This window comes from Perognathus longimembris, chromosome 11, assembly GCF_023159225.1.
Source record: "Perognathus longimembris pacificus isolate PPM17 chromosome 11, ASM2315922v1, whole genome shotgun sequence".
NCBI classification, from domain to species: domain Eukaryota; kingdom Metazoa; phylum Chordata; class Mammalia; order Rodentia; family Heteromyidae; genus Perognathus; species Perognathus longimembris.
Window position 1 is genome coordinate 53,088,406 of NC_063171.1, and position 20,950 is coordinate 53,109,355.

At 39.1% G+C, this 20,950-nt stretch overlaps 2 protein-coding genes across 4 annotated transcripts in view; one reads left to right on the top strand and one right to left on the bottom strand.

The window, feature by feature from the left end:
- The window catches only part of Dtl (denticleless E3 ubiquitin protein ligase homolog), a 32,733-nt gene extending 16,813 nt beyond the window's left edge, over positions 1-15,920 (bottom strand). Inside the window, exons 1-10 of one of the 3 annotated variants that reach the window (XM_048356792.1) lie at positions 15,745-15,920; positions 10,690-10,815; positions 10,015-10,113; positions 8,851-8,912; positions 8,645-8,765; positions 7,830-7,895; positions 6,393-6,505; positions 4,624-4,697; positions 2,539-2,642; positions 2,206-2,310 (exon numbers count right to left, since the gene is read on the bottom strand). In XM_048356792.1, coding sequence (XP_048212749.1) covers positions 2,206-2,310; positions 2,539-2,642; positions 4,624-4,697; positions 6,393-6,505; positions 7,830-7,895; positions 8,645-8,765; positions 8,851-8,912; positions 10,015-10,113; positions 10,690-10,815; positions 15,745-15,796 — 922 coding nt within the window. In that variant the 5' untranslated portion in view covers positions 15,797-15,920. Of the gene's footprint in view, positions 1-2,205; positions 2,311-2,538; positions 2,643-2,735; positions 2,768-4,623; positions 4,698-6,392; positions 6,506-7,829; positions 7,896-8,644; positions 8,766-8,850; positions 8,913-10,014; positions 10,114-10,689; positions 10,816-15,744 lie in introns of those variants that run through there. The other 2 variants (XM_048356793.1, XM_048356794.1) reach the window with 2 other exon arrangements.
- Positions 15,921-16,036: 116 nt separating this feature from the next.
- The window catches only part of Ints7 (integrator complex subunit 7), a 63,627-nt gene continuing 58,713 nt past the window's right edge, over positions 16,037-20,950 (top strand). The window contains exon 1 of the mRNA XM_048356791.1: positions 16,037-16,352. Within this exon, the coding sequence (XP_048212748.1) occupies positions 16,259-16,352 (94 nt within the window). The 5' untranslated portion in view covers positions 16,037-16,258. The remainder of the gene's footprint in view (positions 16,353-20,950) is intronic.

Genomic DNA, 20,950 nt, shown 5'->3' on the forward strand with positions numbered 1-20,950 from the left:
TATAACACATAGCAAGTAGTTTTACTTCAAGACCTTTTTATTGGTGGGGGGACAACTCAGAGTCTCTGGCTTGGTAGGTGAGTGCTACCACTGACCAGCCCTTTTGTACTAGTTATTTTAGACAGGACATGCCTTGGCATGCATGCAGATCACAATCCTCTTATCTTTCTCTTCTTGCCCTAGCTAGGATGACAGGTGAGTGGAATGTGCCAAGCTATTAGTTGGGAAGGGGCCCCAGGTGTATGAGATCATACAGCCTTTCAAGTAGCTAAGATTATAGGCATGAACTATCCGTGCCTTGCAAGTCCAGACTTTAAGGTCTTGAAAAGGCAAGTAATTTAAGTTCTTAACCTTCATTTCCATTTTCTGCATGCACAGCAGGAAATGTTTCATTTCCACTTCTCCCTACTTTAACTGTTTTATTAAATCCTTGCTAAAACTAAAAAAAAAAAAAAAAAGGCAAATAATTGCCAGATGTGTTTCATACATACACACATGTCCATATGCAACTGTCATGCATTCAGTGTCTAAGGAACAAATTTATCAACTCATCTACTTATTTATAAGAACAAATCAAACTGTTGTAGGAGTACAGAAACGCATATTTAATTATTAGCGAAGTATTTAATGGAGGAGGGACAAACTAAACACAAGTTCTCTTTACTGTTATACTTTAGGAAAAAGCATATACAAAAACTTCGGAGCTGGATGCTGGTGGCTCATGCCTGTAACATAGCTACTTCAGGAGGCTGAGAGCTGAGGATTGTGGTTCAAAGCCAGTCTGGGGAAAGGAAAGTCTGTGAGACTTGTTTTCAGTTAGCTACCAGAAAACCAGAAGTGTGGCTCAAAGTGGTAGATCATTAGCCTTAAGCAAAAAGTTCAGGGATAGCACCTAGGCATCCCAATTCAAGGTCCACAAATGGGGACGTGGGAGGGAGGGACATGGATGGGGAAGCTGCACTCCAGTGGCTGACGCCTGTAATCCTAGCTACTCTAGAAGCTTAAGATCTGAGGATCCTGGTTGGAAGTCAGCCCTGGCAGAAAAGCCCATGAGACTCTGATCTCTAATAAACTACTCAGAAAAAGCTGGGAGTAGTGCTGTAGCTCAAGTGGTAGAGAGCTAGCCTTCAGCACAGAGGCTCAGGGACAGTGCCCAGGCCCTGAATTCAAGCTCCAGGACTGGCAAGAACGAAAACAACAACAACAAAAACAAAACTTCTGTACATCAGACAAAAGACTCAAGACTTTTTAAGGCTTTATTTATTTTTGTGGTATTGAGGGATTTGAACTCAAGACCTTACACTTGCTAGGCAGACAATCACTTGAGCCACATCTCTAGCCTCTATGCTTTATCTTTTGAGGGGAAAATTTGAAAACTGTGACTTAATTCTCATTCCATTAAGGAAAATGGCGACAGAAATGATAAAGTCTTTCCCCTCTTCCAAATACTTATACTCTTGTTTAAGGAATACTAGACCTAATCTGAGAAATCAGAAAAGCTAGTTGTGATGCTGCTGAAAATAACAAAAACCTAACAGAATTGGCTTGGAGAAATATTTGGAAATTTCTCTAAGAATAGAGATAAACGGATCTAAGTTTTGTGTTTTTAAAAAAAATCTTATCAGCATATCTAGCATCTCTTCAAGTAGCTAGACTGAAGGAAAAATCAGGCTAAATAATGGATAATATTCTTAGAAGTAATGTAACCTAAATAACTCCCTTAAACCATTATCTGTTAATTTTAAGTATCAGATTTTATTTTTATATTTTTGAGGAGAAAAAAAGAAAGGTGAGGTTATGAGAAAACATCTCCAGAGATAAAATGGCCTGTATCTAACACAAAAAGAAGACCATGGAGAGGGGAGAAGGGTTGAAAACTTCCACCCTCTAAGTAACAGTTCCGAAAGACCAGAGTTGAACAGAAAAGCAATTTTTACTCTGTAAGCTTAATACATAGAAAGTTCAGATAATCCAAATAGATCAAAGAGCATAATTTCAGATTATTAAGTCATCACAAATACAGGATTCTATACTTGTATATAATCACGAGAAGTATACCCATAACAATATCAAAGGAATTAATTAAAGACACCAAAGTCCTCATATGATTTAACAAGTTTTGTTTACAAAACAAAACATTATCATTAGCAAAAAACCTGATGTTAATTTCCTGGGTAAAGGAATTTGAATGGCTTAATATCTTACCTGGAGAAGTTTTTAATCCAGTCATATTGAACATATAGATGTTGTCATCTGTGCAATTAGCAAATAAAGTAGAGGCAGTGGAATCCAAAATCAGACTTGAGTATCCTAAAAGAAAACTTTAGTGAGCATATCCTCATGACGGTGAGTAGACTTAAGGCTAAAATCTAGTTACACAAACAGCACATGAAGAAACATCGGAACTTTACAAAGACACAACTATATATTAAAGCTTCTCAACTGTATGTTGCTGAAAATGAGCCTGGTATTTAAAAAAGCAATTTAACAAAAATTCCTATCTCCTTCCAAAAGTACTACAACAGTGAAAAGACTTACCTAGTTTTCGAGTGCTGCTACCTGGGTACAGGAATGATTTAGATGCTATGGGCTCTTGTCGGTAAGTAGTGTAATTCTTACGTAAATCCCAGACTTTGATTATCCTAAAACCCAATACAAATAGTTATTTTCTATTTTCTAGGTCTTCTTCTAACCCAAAGAATTTTACTTACACTGTGAGATGATTTTTAATCTACCTCCTCTGCCACATTTACCAGGTACAGCAAGGACATAGAGAAATAAATTTATGTCACACTATTATTTCCAATGTCAAGCTTATAATGCTGACAGAACGGAAACAGATGTTATTTGACCCAGTGATGGGTCACTGCAGTTTACTCCAAAGAAGCGGAAAAGGAAGATAAAGTTTGGATTCTGATAGTAACTGTTCCATTGTTTTTAGGAAAAACATTTCCTAATCCTTTAATAATCTGCATTTGCCCTTTGACTTCATAAGTAGCAAAGTCTGCTCCTTTGGTTATATCATTATACATAACTCTTTAAGTAACGCAGACACGTTTTCCTGTGAAAGGAGAAAAGTATTTTTCATTATCCTATAGATAGAGAATTGTCTACTCCTCTACTTCTAGTTTATAGGCAAACAAGCTTGGTATAAAGTGGCAGTATCATTGGATACTAAACAAGCAAGCTTTCACAACCATTTATAACCACAGTACTAACTTTTACTTTTTATTCTCTTTGGTGGTACTGGATTGGGACTAAATTCAAGGTTTACTGCTCACAAAGTAGGCAGTCAGTTTATCACTTCAGCTACACCTCTACCTCTAGTCCCTTTTTGCCTTCGGTATTTTCTAGGTAGGCTCTGGTTTTATGGGACCAGTCTGGACTGCAATTCAGCTTGTACTTCCTGCCATTGTCAGGATGACAGACCCATGCCACGTTGCTCAGCCATTGAAGGAGATTCAATCTCTTAACCATTATGCCCACGTTAGCTTCAAACCTCAATCCTCCATTTCTGCCTCCCAAGTAGCTAGGATTACAGGCTTGAGACACTGTGCCCAGCTTCCACAGTAATAACTTCAGATAACCTCTCATTCCTGCTTGAGAGTGTGGTCCACAGAATGGTTTTGGTGTCCTGAAGAGATAACACAAAGCCTAGTCTAGTAAGGAGGCACTATTTTTTTTTTTAATTAAAATGAGTTCTTTTTGGCTGTACTGGGTTTCAACTAAAGGCTTGTATGGCAGGCATTCTACGAGTGTGGTCAAGCCCACAGCCTTTGCTTTTCTTATTTTTCAAATAGGGTCTTGTTTTCTGCATAGGCTGACCCAGACTGTGGTCCTGTTTATGTTTCCCATGTGGGGAAACATAATTTCATGCATGCCCAACATTTTACTGGTTGAGATGGTATCTCATAAACTTTTTGCCTAGGCTGGCTCCAAACTGTGAGCCTCTTGATTTCAGCCTTCTTAGTAGCTAGCGTTATAAGCACAAGTCATGGTGCTTGGTTTAAATTAAAATTTTTGAAGCTAGCAATGTGTGTGGAGATATAATGGACAAAGAAGTATGCTTTCAAGAGTCCCTTTCCACTCTACTACAATGTTTGGTAGAAGCATGAGCCAATGAACAAATACCACAAACTTATTTGGAAGCCAAAATTCAGATAACTGTCTCAGATGGCAAGTATGTGGAAGTATTTAGGCCTTACTATTAATCTTGTTAATTACTCCAGAATGACCAACTTCATACCCAGAATCAGATTTCTTCTTTTAATAGTATTCCTAGACCTGAAAAGTTAAAATCCAAAAATAATAAAAATGTATCCTATAAATAGCAGGAAATTATATTGCAAAGAGGCAAACAGCTACCTATCCAGCTTCTTTATAAGCAAATACTTGACCTATGTGCTAGACAATGTGTATGTATAAAACATGTATGCTCATATTTATTTGAGCAAGAGTTCTAATTCCTTATTTTCTAGTGATCTCTAGTTCCTTTTTTCAGCTGGGGTACTATGTCAAAAGTTAAAAGCATACACACTCAATTGTAATAGGACTATGTGACTGTCTTATCATGCTCATGAAAGATATGTCAGCAAAAGAACCAAGACATATATAGGCTCTTACCCATCCACAGCTCCTGCTGAAACTAATGTGTTCTCATCTTGAAAGAGGACCACAGTAACACTTTGCTGGTAATCCTAATAGCACAAGAAAGAAAAAGAAGGAAATTGTGTCTTGAGTATCACAACCTTTACCATCAAAAGAACAAGGTATTTAAAAATGGCTCCCCTGCAACTCTGAATATTCTTCCCAATAAACCTAAATGTATGTGCCAGAAAATAACCCAAACATCAAGTTACAGCATTTATGTTAACACTTCATTAAGAAATAAACTGGTGACTAAAAGATTTTACTTGTCTGAGTCTACTTGGAATTCTCCCTACTAATGAGCTGCATTTATTCATAGCAAACTGATTTAAGCCAGGCACTAGTGGCTCATGCCTGTAATCCTAGCTACTCAGGTGGCTGAGATCTGAGGACTGTGGTTTCAAGCCAGTGGGGACAGGAAAGTCTGTGAGACTTTTATTCTAATAAACTACCAAAAAACCGTAGAAGTGGAACTGTATCTCAAGTAGCAGAGCATTATCCTTGAGCAAAAATGCTAGAGATAGCTCCCAATGCCTGAGTTTAAGTTCCAGGGCTGGCAAAAACAAAAAACAAAAAACTGTGCCTGTTTCATTTATAAAATGTTGCTAACATATATGTGTAACTAAAGAATTATGAAGATGGACTCAAATGGCTCACACTTACTCCTCGCTAGTCATGAGTCTGAATCTGAGGAACATGGTTCAAAGTCAACATGGGCAGGAAAGACCACGAGACTTATCTCATGTGGTACTGTAGCCCAAAGGGGTAGAGTGCTATCCTTGAGTGAAAAAGCTCAGGGATAGCACCCAGGTCCTGAGTTCAAGCCCCAAGGAATGCCCCCCCCCCAAAAAAAAAGAATTATGAGTGAAAAGATAGCATCCTCTAAGAGTTAAAGGGACAACCTGGTGGTTTTAATTGTTACTACATGAGAAGTTCTTCTAGATCAGAATCTCACTACATGACTAGAAGGTTATATATTATCTTTATTTGGACTCTACACACCAGTCTGTTTCCAATCATGCTGTGTCCTATGTTTGGATACATGCTTAAGTTGTAATAGTTTAGCAATTACATATTGCCTCAAATATTTACTTGGATGCTACAAAACAAGTAATATCAGAGAAACATATTAAAGTGAAAGCAGATATTTTTCCAAAAAAGAAAAAAGGAGCTGTATCACAGGCATAGTTTGAGCTATTAATAAAATAGTACTTAAGTACATCTAGTATTTTGCTACATGTTTAAAAAGTATAAAAAATTAGCATCTTTTCTATAGCTTTTATTATGTAGACAAGGATTTCTTCTCCATAGAAAAACTGTATCCCTATAGTTTCCCTTAGGTACCCTATATCTTTCCTAATGAACCACATTATATTGCACATATATGAATGTATGAAGGTTTCTAAGGATAACTTTCAGAAAGCTAATTTTTTAAAATGTTTCCTAGATAACTCACCAGTTTGAGAGCCACTGTAGTAGGTGCTGTGTAAGCTCTAAAGTACTGATATCAAATGGAAATTATTTTCATTTACCTAATCCACAGTACATATCTTTATGCCCAACAAACTCCCTAAAAGAGAAACACATAAGGTGTGGTGATGTATGTTGGTAATCCTTCAGAAATAAGTCCTTAGTTGGGAAACTATATTTGAGGGGATGATGAGATCAAGGGCAGCCAGCCTACACTACATCCTGAGAATCTGTTATAAGAATCTGTCCATGTGTGTACATCTCTGAAACCTTACCACAGAAGGAGCAAGTCCTTTTGAATTCTGCTTCTTCTTGGGTTTTGAAGGGGTTTGCTTGTCTGAGGCATTGTGAGCACCACTGATTTGATTCACTTGCCTATAAAACCCATCTGAAAGATATTCCATGAAAACTGGTTTAGCTGTTTTCAATCTCATGCTGAATGTAACATCTGAACATAAAGATCTCAATACTAAGTAATTTTTTTAAACCAGATAAATGAAATTAGAGAGCAGTTGTATTGGTGAGATTTAAAACAAAAATACAATAGCCAGGAGCCAGTGGCTTATACCTATATTCCTAGCTACTCAGAAGGCTAAGATCTGAGGATCATGGGTCAAAGTCAGTTGGTACAGGAAGGTCCATGAAGCTCTTATCTCCAATTTACCACCAAAAAGCCACAAGGGGAGCTGTGGCTCAATGGCAGAGTGCCAATATTGAGCAAAAGCTAGGTGACAGTGCCCAGGCCCCAAGTTTAAGCCCCAGTACTGGCACAAAAACGAAACAACCAATGTTTATAGAAGCTTTATTCATAATGGTCAATACTTGGAAGCAAATGAAGTATCCTTAAGCAGGTGAATGGATAAACTGTGATTTATCAAGACAACAAATTACTGGTCAGCAGTAAAATGATATGAGCCTGGTAAGCCATATAAAGACTTGAAAAAGGATCACATGAATATTACTAAATGCAAGAAGCCCATCTGAAAAGGATACATGCTATGATTCCAAATACATGACATTCACAAAAAGGCAAAGCCATGGAAACAGTAAAAAAAAAACAACAAAAAAAAAAACAGTGGCTGCTAAGATTTAGTTACGAGGCAGGTATGAATAGCAATGAAACTATTCTGTAAGATATACCATTATACATTTGTACACAAATGTACAAACCAAAGAGTGAACCCCAAAGCAAATTTGGGGTGGTAGTAATGTGCTGAGGTAGTGTGTAAACATACCAGTTAGGCACAGGATACTGAGAGAGGCTGTTATATGTGTAGGGTTTTAGAGCATATGGAAACTGTACTTTCTGCTCATTGTTGCTGTGAAGCTAAAACTGCTCTACAAAATAAAGTCATATTAATGGCACCACAGGGAAATGTAAGCTTATATTTAACTTCATCTATTTCTTTAAAACTAAAAAAAGGAAAAATTAAACATAACATTGACCCAGAGAACCTATGATTAATGAATTTAATGCCACCAACATTTTAGGTAAAAGACGCTATAATTCAGATGATATAAATTAAACACAAAAGTGTAGCTATACTTTCAATAATAAGTACTATCCTGAGAATTGAACAGAGCAGAAATGGAGGATTATGACACATATGCCCCCTAGTGGTAATGAGATGAAACCACTAACATTTTTCATTCAAAATAATTAAGTGTGGTTAATCTCTATCAAAATTAAAATACAACCAGAATAAAATTACCTTTTTTGTTGCACCTGATGTCCCAGACCATAATATTGCCATCTCTTCCACCTGTACAAAATACAGCTGTGAAAACAATTTATCAAGATGTTAACAAAATCAGTCAACAACATTTCAATTTTCTAGAGCATTCATTCTTAGCTAGGTACTGAATTTGGTAATAATGACTAAAAAACTTTAAGTATCACACCCAGTTTTTACTTCAACCTCACATTCTCTCCCTTTTCTTTTTTTGGGAGGGGGGTAGCAGAGTCTGAACAAAGGGCCTCAAACTTGCGCTACTTGCTTGTTCATACCTCATGTTTTACAACTTCAGTCATGCCATAAGTCTGGCTTTTTGCTGGTGACTTGGAGATGGAATCTCTTGTTCTTTTGGGCCCTGGTTGGTTCTGAACTGCAATCCTCCAAGTCTCAGCCTCTTGAATAGCTAGCATTATAGATATGAGCCAAATGAGCGTGGCTTCTACCTAAATATTATGAGAGTTAACGAGTGACCAGTACAACAGATTTGACTTCAATGGACCTTCAATGTTAAATAGAGATATTGAGGGTGTTCATAAATTTTCACCCTATAAACAAGATTATAACCAGAAAAAAATTACTAGAAGACTCCTTGGCTTTTAAAGACAAGCTGAAGAGAATGACTATAAGAATGGGCCTAATATCAACTTAATTTCTTTAAGGTTCCCATTCATATCAGAATCTCAATCACCTAGGTAGGTATAATAATGGGGGCAAGGGTTGAAACAATTACACCTTCAAATTTCCCCACAACAAAAGATTTTAAGGAGATAGAAGGATAAGCACAAACCTACCTTTCTCAAACTTAGAGAAGGCAACAGACTTGAGGCTGCACTGATGACCTTTGCATGTTCCAATCAGCTCACCGGCTTTCACATCCCAAAACTTGGCTGATTGATCACCTGATACTGTAACCTTTAAATAATAAAGAAATACAATTTTAAAAAAGTAACCGTTTATCAATATTTATCCAGAATCAAATGAAATGAAAGCTACTTACAAGTTTAAGTTCACCAGGGACCCAGGCCAAGTCAAAGACAGCATTCCAATGAGCCATCCATTCTAAATAAAGAAAATATAAAATGAATCATCTAGATCGTGCTATTGGAGCTATTACAAGCAAGTTAAATGCCTTGAACCCTAGTGAAAAAAATCAATAGTTAGCACTGTAAGGTCTATGGGCCAAGGAGAATCATATTACACATTAGCTTCATTATCACATAGGAGAACTTTCATCGCATGCCAAATTACTTTTCATGAATAGACCAGTACTCTCTAACATGGAATCTATTTGAAACATTCTCCTGCTTAAAAATCTTTACAATGCTCTCTAAATGGAACAATCTTGGTAATCACATTTTTCTATTATTCCAACCAAACCAAATCACTCCTTATTTTTTTATTATATTCATGCTTTCCAACCTTTAGGTCTTTGTTAATTCTTTTTCCCTCTACTTAGAATGCCCTCTTCCCTTTCCATTTGTCTATATACAACATTTTTTTTTTTTTTTTTTGGTCAGTCCTGGGCCTTGGACTCAGGGCCTGAGCACTGTCCCTGGCTTCTTCCCGCTCAAGGCTAGCACTCTGCCACTTGAGCCACAGCGCCGCTTCTGGCCGTTTTCTGTATATGTGGTGCTGGGGAATCGAACCTAGGGCCTCGTGTATCCGAGGCAGGCACTCTTGCCACTAGGCTATATCCCCAGCCCTATATACAACATTTTAATTAAAATGTTCTATCCTGAATTAAAAAAAAAATTCCTGATCTGACTTTGCCTATCTACATTTATGGCCTATGTTTTACTTTAGCTAATTCCACAATATACTTCTTTGTTCTAGATGATCTGCTCCTCAAGGTCAGAAATTGTTTTTACATGTGGAAAATATATGAGCTCAATATTTAAAACATGTTTCCCCAACCACACTAAGTGTAAAAAATTTAACTTCTAAGCCTGTAATCCTAGTTGCTCAAGGATCAAGGTTCAAAGCCAGCCTGGGCAGGAAAGTCTGTGAAACTCAAATCTCCAATTAAACACTGGAAAAGCTTAAGTGGTATAGCACTAGCTTTGAGCACAAAAGTTCAGGGACAGCACCCAGGAGCTGAGTTCAAGCCCCAGGATCAGCACCAGCATGCAGCACATAGGAAATGGGAAAATAAAAGACTTACCTTTGCAGCACTTTTTTTTGCTACTTTGTGTTTCTGTGTTATATAATCTAACAAAGCCTTCTTCATTGGCAACTGCTAAAATGTGTTCCATGTTGGGGGCTAAATAAGAGAATACAAAAAAAGTAACAAATGTTTCCATTTGACTATCAAGGTATTAAATGATTCAAAACTATAAAAATTATCTTCACATAGACTCTTAGAAAAAGAGTAAATCAAAATTGGTACTGGCTGATAGCATGTAAAAGTATATGATATAAATGGGCTGAGTCTATGAACCTTAAATTTCCTCTACAACCTTTTACCTTTCCTCTCTTAAAAGGATTACAAATGAGAAATATTTTTCTTTCTGTCGGTATTTTCCCAGTGAATCACAGGAAGATACCAAACAGATGAAAGAGATCTATTGGGAAAAATCATTTTCATGGTGGTTGAACCTTAGTAACCTTTTCCATATTTCTTTGAAAAACTGGTGCTATAATAGTCCTATGCCTTAGAGGAAATATAAAACTATGCATAGAGATTAAGAAAATGTCTACTTCATAAACCAGGAAAAGTTATTAGAAAATTCTAATATCTACCTTAGTTTTCTTTCAAAGACAGACACTGTAGTATGTTTTCCCTCTATGTTAGGAAATAAATTATTTATGTCCATAGCCTTGCTGGTAATTTTCTTACCAGAAGAAAAGGTGCATCCAAAAGGGGGAACTGGGGCTCCAGATTCTCCATAAGAAGTATGCTCATCATTATAGCTGCATTGATAGCCATTTAGAAGGGACTGCAGAGGGTAATATGAAGACCACCCTAAAACAAAAGGAATCCTTTGAAGTTCCAAAGTAGGATCACATTTTAACACTTTTCACAAATGCAGATAAATTTGTTTGTTCTTACAGTATTATATTTTTAATATGGATCTGTTTACTAACTATAGTCTCCTCTAGAATGCAGTTTCTGGCATTTTATTGAGACACTGTGGAAAAAATTAAAGTGTACTCCCAACTTCTTGTAAGGCATAGCTTTGGGTTTTCAATTCTCATTAGCATACTAAGATTAGAGAAGCAAATGGTGGCTTAGTGGTAGAGTTGCTTGCCTCGCATGTATGAAGCCCCATGTTCAATTCTTCAGTACCACATGCACAGAAAAAGCTCCAAGTGGAACTGTGGCTTAAGTGGTAGAGTGCTAGCCTTGAGCAAAAGAAGCTCAGGGACAGTGCCCAGGCCCTGAGTTCAAGACGCAAGACTGGCAAAAATAAAAATAAAATAAAAAAGATCTTGTCTGCTGGATGCAGTGGCTCAAGCCTATAATCCTAGCTACTTGGTAGGTAGAGATTGGTCCAAAAGATTCAACTCAAGGAATGGCTGGGTGCAATGTCATCCTAGCTATTCAGAGAAGCACCAGTAAGGAAGGTCACGGTCCAGGCTGACCCGATCTTCAGTTTAAACCCTAGTATGGCCAAAAAACAAACAAACCCCAAAGACATCTTGTCTGCTGTCTTACAGAAGCATTGTCATTAAACTATTATTCTCTTGAATGAAAATCTTGCTATGTTCTTGGGAGTCTCTAAGCCAACATAACTACAAACTCTGAAGTTACCACAACCACCATACATAATCTAGTGTGCCTATTACAGTCAGTAATATATTCCCTAAGTATATAATAAAATTGTTTTATGAATGTTTTCTTTACTGTGCTGAAATTTTAGGATTACAAAACTAAGGGCCAATTATAGTATCCTAAAGCATACTACAACAATCTTGTTAATGTGTACCATGGTCCTAAATGGTAAGCAAGCCCACTTTCAGAGATTTGTTTTTAGGTTAACACAGAGGCTGACATATCAAAATGTGGGACCAAGAATGTTATAGATTTCAGGGATATTTGCATAGATTTTAGTTGGTAGGCATCCTTAATCTTAAAAAATTCAAAAATTTTCTTTCCTTTTTTTCGTTGTACTGGTTTCTGGTACTTGCTTGGCAAGTACCAGCTTGAACCACACTCCTAATGCATCTGAAACCTTGACTATTGGATTAAGTATTCAAAAATGTTGGATTTTATAGAATTTCAGAATTCAGACTTTTGAGTTTAGGGATGTTCAATCTGTAAAAGAAGCACTCATTTGACAAAAAAAGTACTGAAAACTAATCTTCCCATTTAGCATCTTAGGAAACAACAAGTTTATAATTTGTTCGCTATCTAAATAATAAGGGGACTTTTAGGGATCACTTTAATAAAAAGTTTTGCTTAGACATTTTAGCATGACCTAGCTCAGACAAATCCAGTCCAAGATGTGAGAAATAAGTTTAAAGGAGTTATTAGAAAGACAGCAAAGAAATTTACTCTAAACACAACAATTACTCATGAAGGCACTACCTCATAATTTCAGTGTCAGACAAAGAAAACAAAGCTGTTGAAGCCACTAAATGTATGCAATAATCATTTGTTAGGCTCAAAAATATCCACTTACAAAGTCAATTTAAAAACAAAAGCCTTCATTTTAAGAATGTTTTTTTTTTCTATTTTTGCAATTCCCCACAACACAATCTTGATAAGTCTCCTTAAGCTACTTTTGTTATTTTTGTCTCTTTTTTTTTTTGGTATTGAGATTGAACCCAGAATGTCGCACTTGCTAGGTAAGCACGGGGCCACTGCACTACATACATCCCAGCCTACTTTAGAACTTTTATTGTGTAAGAAACATAACTTGCAGGCTGGGAATATGGCCTAGTGATAGAATGCTTGCCTCACATACATGAAGCCCTGGGTATGATTCCCCAGCACCACATATACAGAGAAAGCCAGAAGTGGCACTGTGGCTTAAGAGCTAGAGTGCTAGCCTAGAGCAAAAAGAAGCCAGGGGCAGTGCTCAGGCCATCCAAGCCCCAGGACTGGCAAAACCACCACCACCACAACAACAACAAAAAAACCACAACAACAACAAAACCACGTTAACTTGCAACTCCCACAATACTCATCTAAAAGCCTTTTATTTACTCATTCTATAGCTTAAGTCCCTGGGGTTACAAGTAAACTTCCCAAGGAGTATACACAATACGAAAGTTTTTAGAGAACCAATTTCCAGATGCTCAACTTGTGTGTGCGTAGTATATGTATACATATATAGAATACATTATATGTATATACACATACACACATATGTATATGTATATGTATTATACACATATGCAGATATATACACACATACATATTCTATATATTTATGTACACATGCATACACACACACACATTTCTAAAACTGGTCTGAAAAGTTTGAGGTGCTTCCCTTTCCCTTCCACCTTCATTATTTCCTTTCTTATACTTTACAAAAGACATTCACATAACCCCATCTTACACCTTGCAAGGTATTTTAAAGACATACTTCCAATAAAATTTTACTTTTTTCTTAAAAACCATCAAAATTATATTTGTACCAATTGCATACCTTTCCTAACAACCATGAAAATTCAATCCAAGGGAAACCTTTAGCTCTTGAAATCTTATGTTCATATTAAGCAGAAATATACATACATACATAAGGATACATACACATATATATTGGACACAGGAGTTAAGGGAGATTAGTAAATGAACTTTTCCCACTATACACTTATATTGCATTAGGATATGAGAAATAAAATGGAAATAAGGGGGAAAAGCAATGGCTAATAAAGTTTGTTAAAATAGATGACATATAAAATCATATTTATATTCTATTTAAGATGATATGGCTAGAAATTCTATATGTTACATGTCTAAACTTGTAATAAACTTCCAGATACACATTTAAAAATTCACAGGAGAATAATCAAATTTCCACTGTGTAGAGATCACTAGAACAATGAAGAATTAAACTTGAAGGGAGGGAAACTAAGAATTCATTTAGGAGATATTTTGTAGTCATCGATAAGAAAGTATGAGAACCCAGGCTAGAAAAATGGAATGGTAAATATAGAGCAGACCCAATATGTTGTAAAGACACAAAATCAGTGGGGATGAAGGGAAGATGATCAATTCAAGAAAATTTAAGGGAACTTTCTGAATATGTAATAAATAACAAGGCAGATAAAGTCATGGAGTGACTCAGGTTTAAAATAGTAAGGTAACTCACTAAAACAGGTCTGGAGGAAAAGTGAGTTTAGTTTTGCACATCTAAATTTGAGATGCTTGTCTGACCACTTGGGTGAAGGTTAAGACACATAGATTTTATAGAAATGAATCTAAAATATAAAGAATGAAAGGTTATAGGTAGAAGCCTAATTTATGGATGTAATTATCTATGAGAACAAGTAGAAAGGGTGACACCAAAACTGGAGGAAAAATGTTTGTATAGTTTTCAATAGGTAACATAATAATGAATCATTTTCAGTGCCTACCCCACATAGAATGTTTGTGAATAGAAGAAGAAACTAGAGGAATCAGTCACAAAATAAAGGGTGAATGAATACCTTTTCAATTTTTCACACCGACACAAAGGAGTAGGATGGAATAAAACCATGGCGTTGTAATGCTACAGTTAATCACTGTGCAGTGCTGCCATTCCTGACGAGGGCAAAGTTACTCAAACTTACAGGAGAGGTGGAGAAAAGGGCCATTTTGCCTGTAATTACGAATAGGGAACTAAGGATGGTAGTTTTAGAAGGGCATTGGAAGTTAAAAGACCACTCGGTCCACTTCTCAATATACTTTTCTTAGGCCCATTCCCTAAATATAAAAAGTGCTCAGATTCTTTTCTTTTTGTCTTCCACGTGGTTTCGGGATAGGGGGAAGACAGTTGGGTATGGCTGACCTTTAAACGAGCAAGATTTCATTTCTATTCAGGTTAATCCAGATCGTTAACTTCTTTATCAGATTAAAGTTGATGAAGCCCCAAACTTGAGCTCAAGTCTCTTACTGCCAAACGTTTTCACCCAAGAGGCCTAAGGGATTGTACAAAGAAAGTTGAATTTTTACACTCTAGCACGAGACTTTCCAAAGGCCCACCGTCAAGTAGGAAGCAAAATGCTTTGGGTTTCCACTCCTTCGATTACCTCTGGCATGGAAAAACATCTGGAATAATTACACTTCAATCTATTGACAATGGTCATCTCTGGGGGTGGGGGTGGGGGTGGGGTGCTAAGCGTCTGTCACTCTGTAATTGAGAATTTTTTTTATGACCAGTAGTGACGAAGGGGGTGGGGGAAGGAGGGGGAGATTTTGAAGTTGTTCTTGTCCGAAGGACCGAGTTCCTGAAACAGCGGGGTCACGGTCCTGGGAGGGGGCGGGGGTGTGGAGGGTGCAAAAGCAAATAACAAGGATCACTAGGATTCTGCAGCGATAGAACGAATCCAAGTCCGCGACCTCCCGCAGTTGTTCCGAGAACGCGTCCCCCCGGCCACCCCCCCACCCCCCAAACTCATACACCCATCCGTGCGTGTGCTAGCTAACGCGCGATATTGACGTCAGCAGCGAGGGGCCCGGGAGGCCAGTTAATTCAACGTCCTGCCTTCGGGCCTACATGGCTACTTTTAAAAGCACGAGTACCACGAAAAGCGTCCGGAGGGCATCAAAGCACAACTTTTTTTTTCGGTCGTTTTCGCCAACATTAGCTCAAATCTGGCCGACCGAACACTCGGAAGGGCCGCGAAACGGATCGCAGCCGGTCCCGGATCCCAAGTGTTGTGTTTTTTTTTTTTTTTGGGGGGGGGGGTGGAAGTGAAACCCGCCAGCCATCAGCAACTGTTTAAGACCGTTACTCACCATTCCTGGAGACGCCCAGCTGAGGCTGGCGGAGTACTGAATTGAAGAGCATCTGGACCAGAAAAAAAGGGCGCAGCTGGGAAGAAAGCCGTGAAAAACGGACGCCACGTTTCCGCGGAACCGTGGATTGCGCCCTCCGCCACACGACCCGTTAAGAGCCTCCAACTCCCGCCACTGTAAGCCCCGGCCGCCAAACTCCGCGCCAAACTGACGTCACGCGCTCTGATTGGCTCCCACCGCTGCGTCCGTGCGCTTCCGAGTCACTTCCCCCTTGGAATCCCCGCCTTCTTTTTGCTAGGCCGCGGGAACTCTGGGTTCAGGAGCTCCCTGAGCGCCTGCGCGGGGGGCCCGCGGAGGCGCCTGCGAACGGCGGGGAGACCGTGACGCATGCGTAATACCTCTCCACAAAGAGCGGAGGAAAAAAAATCCGCGAGACGGCGCCTGGAGAAGATGGCGGTGCAGAGGCAGAGTTTGCAATCTTTCTGATTAGGCTAGTCGAGGAACTATTCGGGCCATGGCGTCAAACTCAACTAAGTCTTTCCTGGCAGATGCCGGGTATGGTGAGCAGGAACTGGATGCCAACTCTGCTCTTATGGAATTGGACAAAGGTATTGGAAAGAGCGGGCTGAGCGGGCGGGACGCGTCTGGGGGAAATGGCGCCACCCCGTGGTGGTGGCGGCCTCGGGAGCGCCCGGAGACGCATGCGCGTAGGTTTCCTGGGCGGGGAGCGCCTGTTGGGTTGGCTGCGCGTGGGTTTTGGAGGCTCCCGGGTGGTTGCAGCAAGATTTCGGGATTGGCCCCTCACCGATCGCTAGCGAGGATCCCGCTTTGACCACTTGAGGGCACCGTGTTCCAATTTCCGGCAGTCCAAGTGGCTAGCTTCCTAAAATTGCTACATTGTGGGATTATTTTTCGGGACCTTCAGTTTGGACGAGATCTTTATTAAGAGTCCTGAAGAATATTTGCACCGTATAGCGATTTTTTTCCGTGTGTGTGTGTGTGTGTGTGTGTGTGTGTGTGTGTGTGTTGTTTTGTCTTCTATATAACTGCTGACAGATTAAATACGCTGTAGGCCATCCAAAAAGCGTGGTCTTTGCTCCTTGTTTACAGACAAGTTCCACGAGTTGGGGTGGGGGTGGGGATGGGGATGGGGGCGTACTGGTAGAGCTTTGGAGTTAGAGCGAGGTAAATTTAAATGATTTTTGTCATCTTAGACGAGCGATCTAATTTCAGGCTTCTTGTCTACAATGTGAGTAAGGGGCCGGCAAGAGTTGTAAATACTAAATGACACAATGGCTTGCAAGAGATGTGTTCAATAAAGTATTGGAGAGGTAGACCTTCCATGTTGGCTATAGGAAGCAAGAGGGGGTATTTATCAGTAAAGAACTCAAGTATTAATATGAAGTCTTTTTTTCAGTGTGCTTCAAGAATCTTTATTGTATGAGGGGACCATTTTATCAGCTAGTATACAGTTAATTCTTGGTTAACTACATAGCTAGTGCATGGTGGCTACAATCATGTATACTGAATAGCTGGACTGGAAGCCATAAGTATCTTCGATCCACTTCTTGGTTCTCTGACTTGGACAGTCAGTGCCTGTTGATTCTTTTCAGAGTCTTTTGAGTTTTGTTTTGTTTTGTTTTGGCTGTAATACTTGTATTGGGTTGGTCTAGGTAAGAGTTTCTTGGATTTTGTTTTATTTTAAGCACAAATATTTATTGATGGAACAAAAATACAATTTTAATGGGACAGTAGGCACAACTGGATTAAAACAACCTGCTGTACATCTGGAGGGAAGGAAAGCCAAAATTTTAGGAACTTTAAATATGTAAACTAAGGAGCTTCTGAAGTACGAATATGATCAACATCAAAAGTTCTTCCCTTTTATACAATTTCCAAAATCAGAATGATACTCTTTCCTAAAGAATCCCTCATTCCTTTATACTTGAACTATTCAGCCTATTTTTTTCCTACCTATCCCTTTTCAGTCTGATTTTTTTTTTCTTATTTTACTTTTAGTAATTTCCTTCCTAAAGTTTTGTTTAAACATCTTGGCTAACTTTCCAAAGCAAGGAAACAGGCAAGCAAGCAAGAACTAAGTCAGAAAGTCAGCCAAGGTAAACTAAGTCAGAAAGTCAGCCAAGGTGAATGACAACTAATAAACTAAGCCAGCTTTGGCAAAACAGTTGCTCTGGCTTCCTCAAAGGCCTGGGATACTACCCCAGGTTGTTCTAGTGCCAAATCTCCTTTGTTTTCTCCCCCCCTCCTGTCTCTCCTGTTTTCTCTCTCTCTCTCTCTCTCTCTCTCTCTCTCTCTCTCTCTCTCTCTCTCTCTCTCTCTCTCTCTCTCTCTCTCCTATTCCTGGAGCTTGAACTCTGGGCTTGGGTGCTGTCTCTGTGCTTCTTTGTGTTCAAGACTAGCTAGTCCTCTACCACTTGAGCCACAGTGCCACTTCTGGTCTTTTCTGAGTAGTTCATTGGAGATCAGAGTCGATGGACTTGCCTTCCTCTGGCTGGCTTCAAACTGAGATCCTCAGATGTCAACCTTTTGAGTAGCTAGGATTACAGGTATGAGCCACCAGCACTCAGCTCCAAATCTTTTTTCTAAAGGATTTGCATTGGTCTACACTAGGAGCTAAGAAGAGAATGTAACCAGACATCTTATGATAAAATACATTCAATGCTTTAGACTTGCATTAGAACCTGACTGCGGCTTCCATTATTACCATTTATCAAGGGTAAAATTTGTAAAGAATTTTGTATAAAACTCAAGACAGAATCTTGAATTTTGGTCTGGGATTAGTTAAGGCCCTTTTAATAACACTAGTGATTCTTACTTTGAAGGGAAGTATTGGTTACTGAAAACCCCTGAAAATGCAACATTCCAGAGACATTAAGTGAGATTAGACAAAAGTTGACAAACTACTCTTCCAAGTTAGAAGGATATTGAATAGGCCAGGTGCCAAGTAGAACATAGGAAATTTTGATAAAACCAGAGCTTGCTGGGCACCTGTGGCTCATGCTTATAATCCTAGCTGCTCAGGAGGCTGAAATCGGGAAGCTTGAGAAGAGTCCTCAAGACTGCCTTATCATTAACCAGCAAAAGCCAGACTGGAGGCATAGCTCAAGGTAAATCACCAGTCACGAGCAAGCAAGCCAGTTGAGGATGCAAAGCTTTTTAATTTCAAACCCAGGTTCTGGGAGTTGGGGGGAAAAGGGGCAGAGCGAGAAGGAAAGCTGAAAGACTTAAGTGGGTGGTGGTTTGGGTGGCAGGGAAGTAGGAAGCAAAGGACACATAAAAGGCTATGCAGGAGTCACACTGGAGGGAAGGTAGCATAGCTATCATAGACTGGTTCTTGGCATGAGCCCCTCTCTCACTTTCTCAAGACTACATGGTGTCAGCAGCAGAACAGGGGATGATGGTATATGATGCCTACTTGTATATCAAAGGCAGCTTGTTGGAAAAAACAGTATATGGAGAAGGGGGAATGGTAGGGTGGAGGTAGAGGCTGGTATACAAGAAGACTTTAAAAATACTAGTTCTTAAATTCTAAAAGCAAAGTGCAGTATTCTGCTTTGGCTATTGACTGGTTCTGGGTCCATTCATGTTTGCTCTTTTCATTATCCTGAATGAGTTTGGTAATGAATCAGAGTTCTCAAGAATCCATGGAAGTTTTCCTGGTCCTCTTAACTCTGAAAAGAAATAATTGCTTATTTCCTTATCTTAAAAATGAAGGAAATAGGGCTGGGGATATAGCCTAGTGGCAAGAGTGCCTGCCTCGGATACACGAGGCCCTAGGTTCGATTCCCCAGCACCACATATACAGAAAACGGCCAGAAGCGGCGCTGTGGCTCAAGTGGCAGAGTGCTAGCCTTGAGCGGGAAGAAGCCAGGGACAGTGCTCAGGCCCTGAGTCCAAGGCCCAGGACTGGCCAAAAAAAAAAAAAAAAAAAAAAAGAAGGAAATAATATTGCCTAACTTCTGTAATTATGAGACAATACGTGTAAAGTGCTTCTGCTGGCACAGACTAAACATCTAAGGTGTATGTTTTATCATTATTATTATGACTAACTGCTATTTTGACTTCTTTTCATTTAAACTCATCTATCACTTCTACTTTTTCCATACTTTCTACTTCCCTTTTCTCCTTGTGTGTTTGTTTGTTTTTGCTTCTTTTTACTGTGCATAGCCTCATTTCATTGGCATCATCATCACCATCATCATCATTGTGCTGATCCTGGGGCTTGAACTTGGGGCTTGGGCACTGTCCCTGAGCTTCTTTTGATCAAGGCTAGCACTCTACCACTTGAACCACAGCACCACCCAGGACTTCATGCGTGGTAGGCAAACATTCTTCCACTAAGCCACATCTCCAGCCTGTGGGTCTTTTTTTCAAGAGAAGGAAACTCAAATTATGTTCAGTAGCCCTACTATATACATGGTCTGTTTCCTACGCTGCTTTTTTCAGCCCAACTCAGAGGAACTCACTACATACAGAATTTTACAGTTTGTACCTAATTGGTAGTGAGGGGAAAAAGCAGTTATTGTAGAATTTGGTAAAACAAAAAACCCAAAAACCTCTTCCTAGCATACATATCTAAGCCAACTCTATTCCATTCACCTCCATCCTCAAACTTAACCTTTCTCTTCCCTTCCCTTTGTCCTTCACTACCCCGTGTGAAGACTTTAATACTCCATTGCTAGTTACTTAGACTATCTTTATTGACACTATTTTTGGTAGGGAAAAGATTCCTGGAGCTTCCTTGGTTGTTCTTTTTGTGTATATATAAGCAGAGAATGGGTGAAGGAGGGATATATTCTAAGCACCTCAATTAGAAATTTGTGTTCCCACAAAAGCATTTATTGTTAAGTATTTATTAGTTTTCAAATTACTGTCTGTGCCTGCACAGATTCACTTAGTGGTTGTCTTTTGTACTGAAATATTGTGGCAACTAGGAAAAAGCCTTCAGATTTTCTTTTTTGCTTTCTAACAAGCAGAGGTTACTGTACAGACATCTTCTATGTTTTGTTTTGTTTTTGCCACTGGGCTTGCACTCAGGGCCTGAGCACTGTCCCTGGCTTGTTTTTGCTCAAGGCTAGCACTCTATCTACCTCTTGAGCCACAGCACCACTTCTGGCTTTATCTGATTATGTGGGGCTTAGGAATCGAACTCAGGGCTTCATGTATGCTAGGCAAGCACTCTACT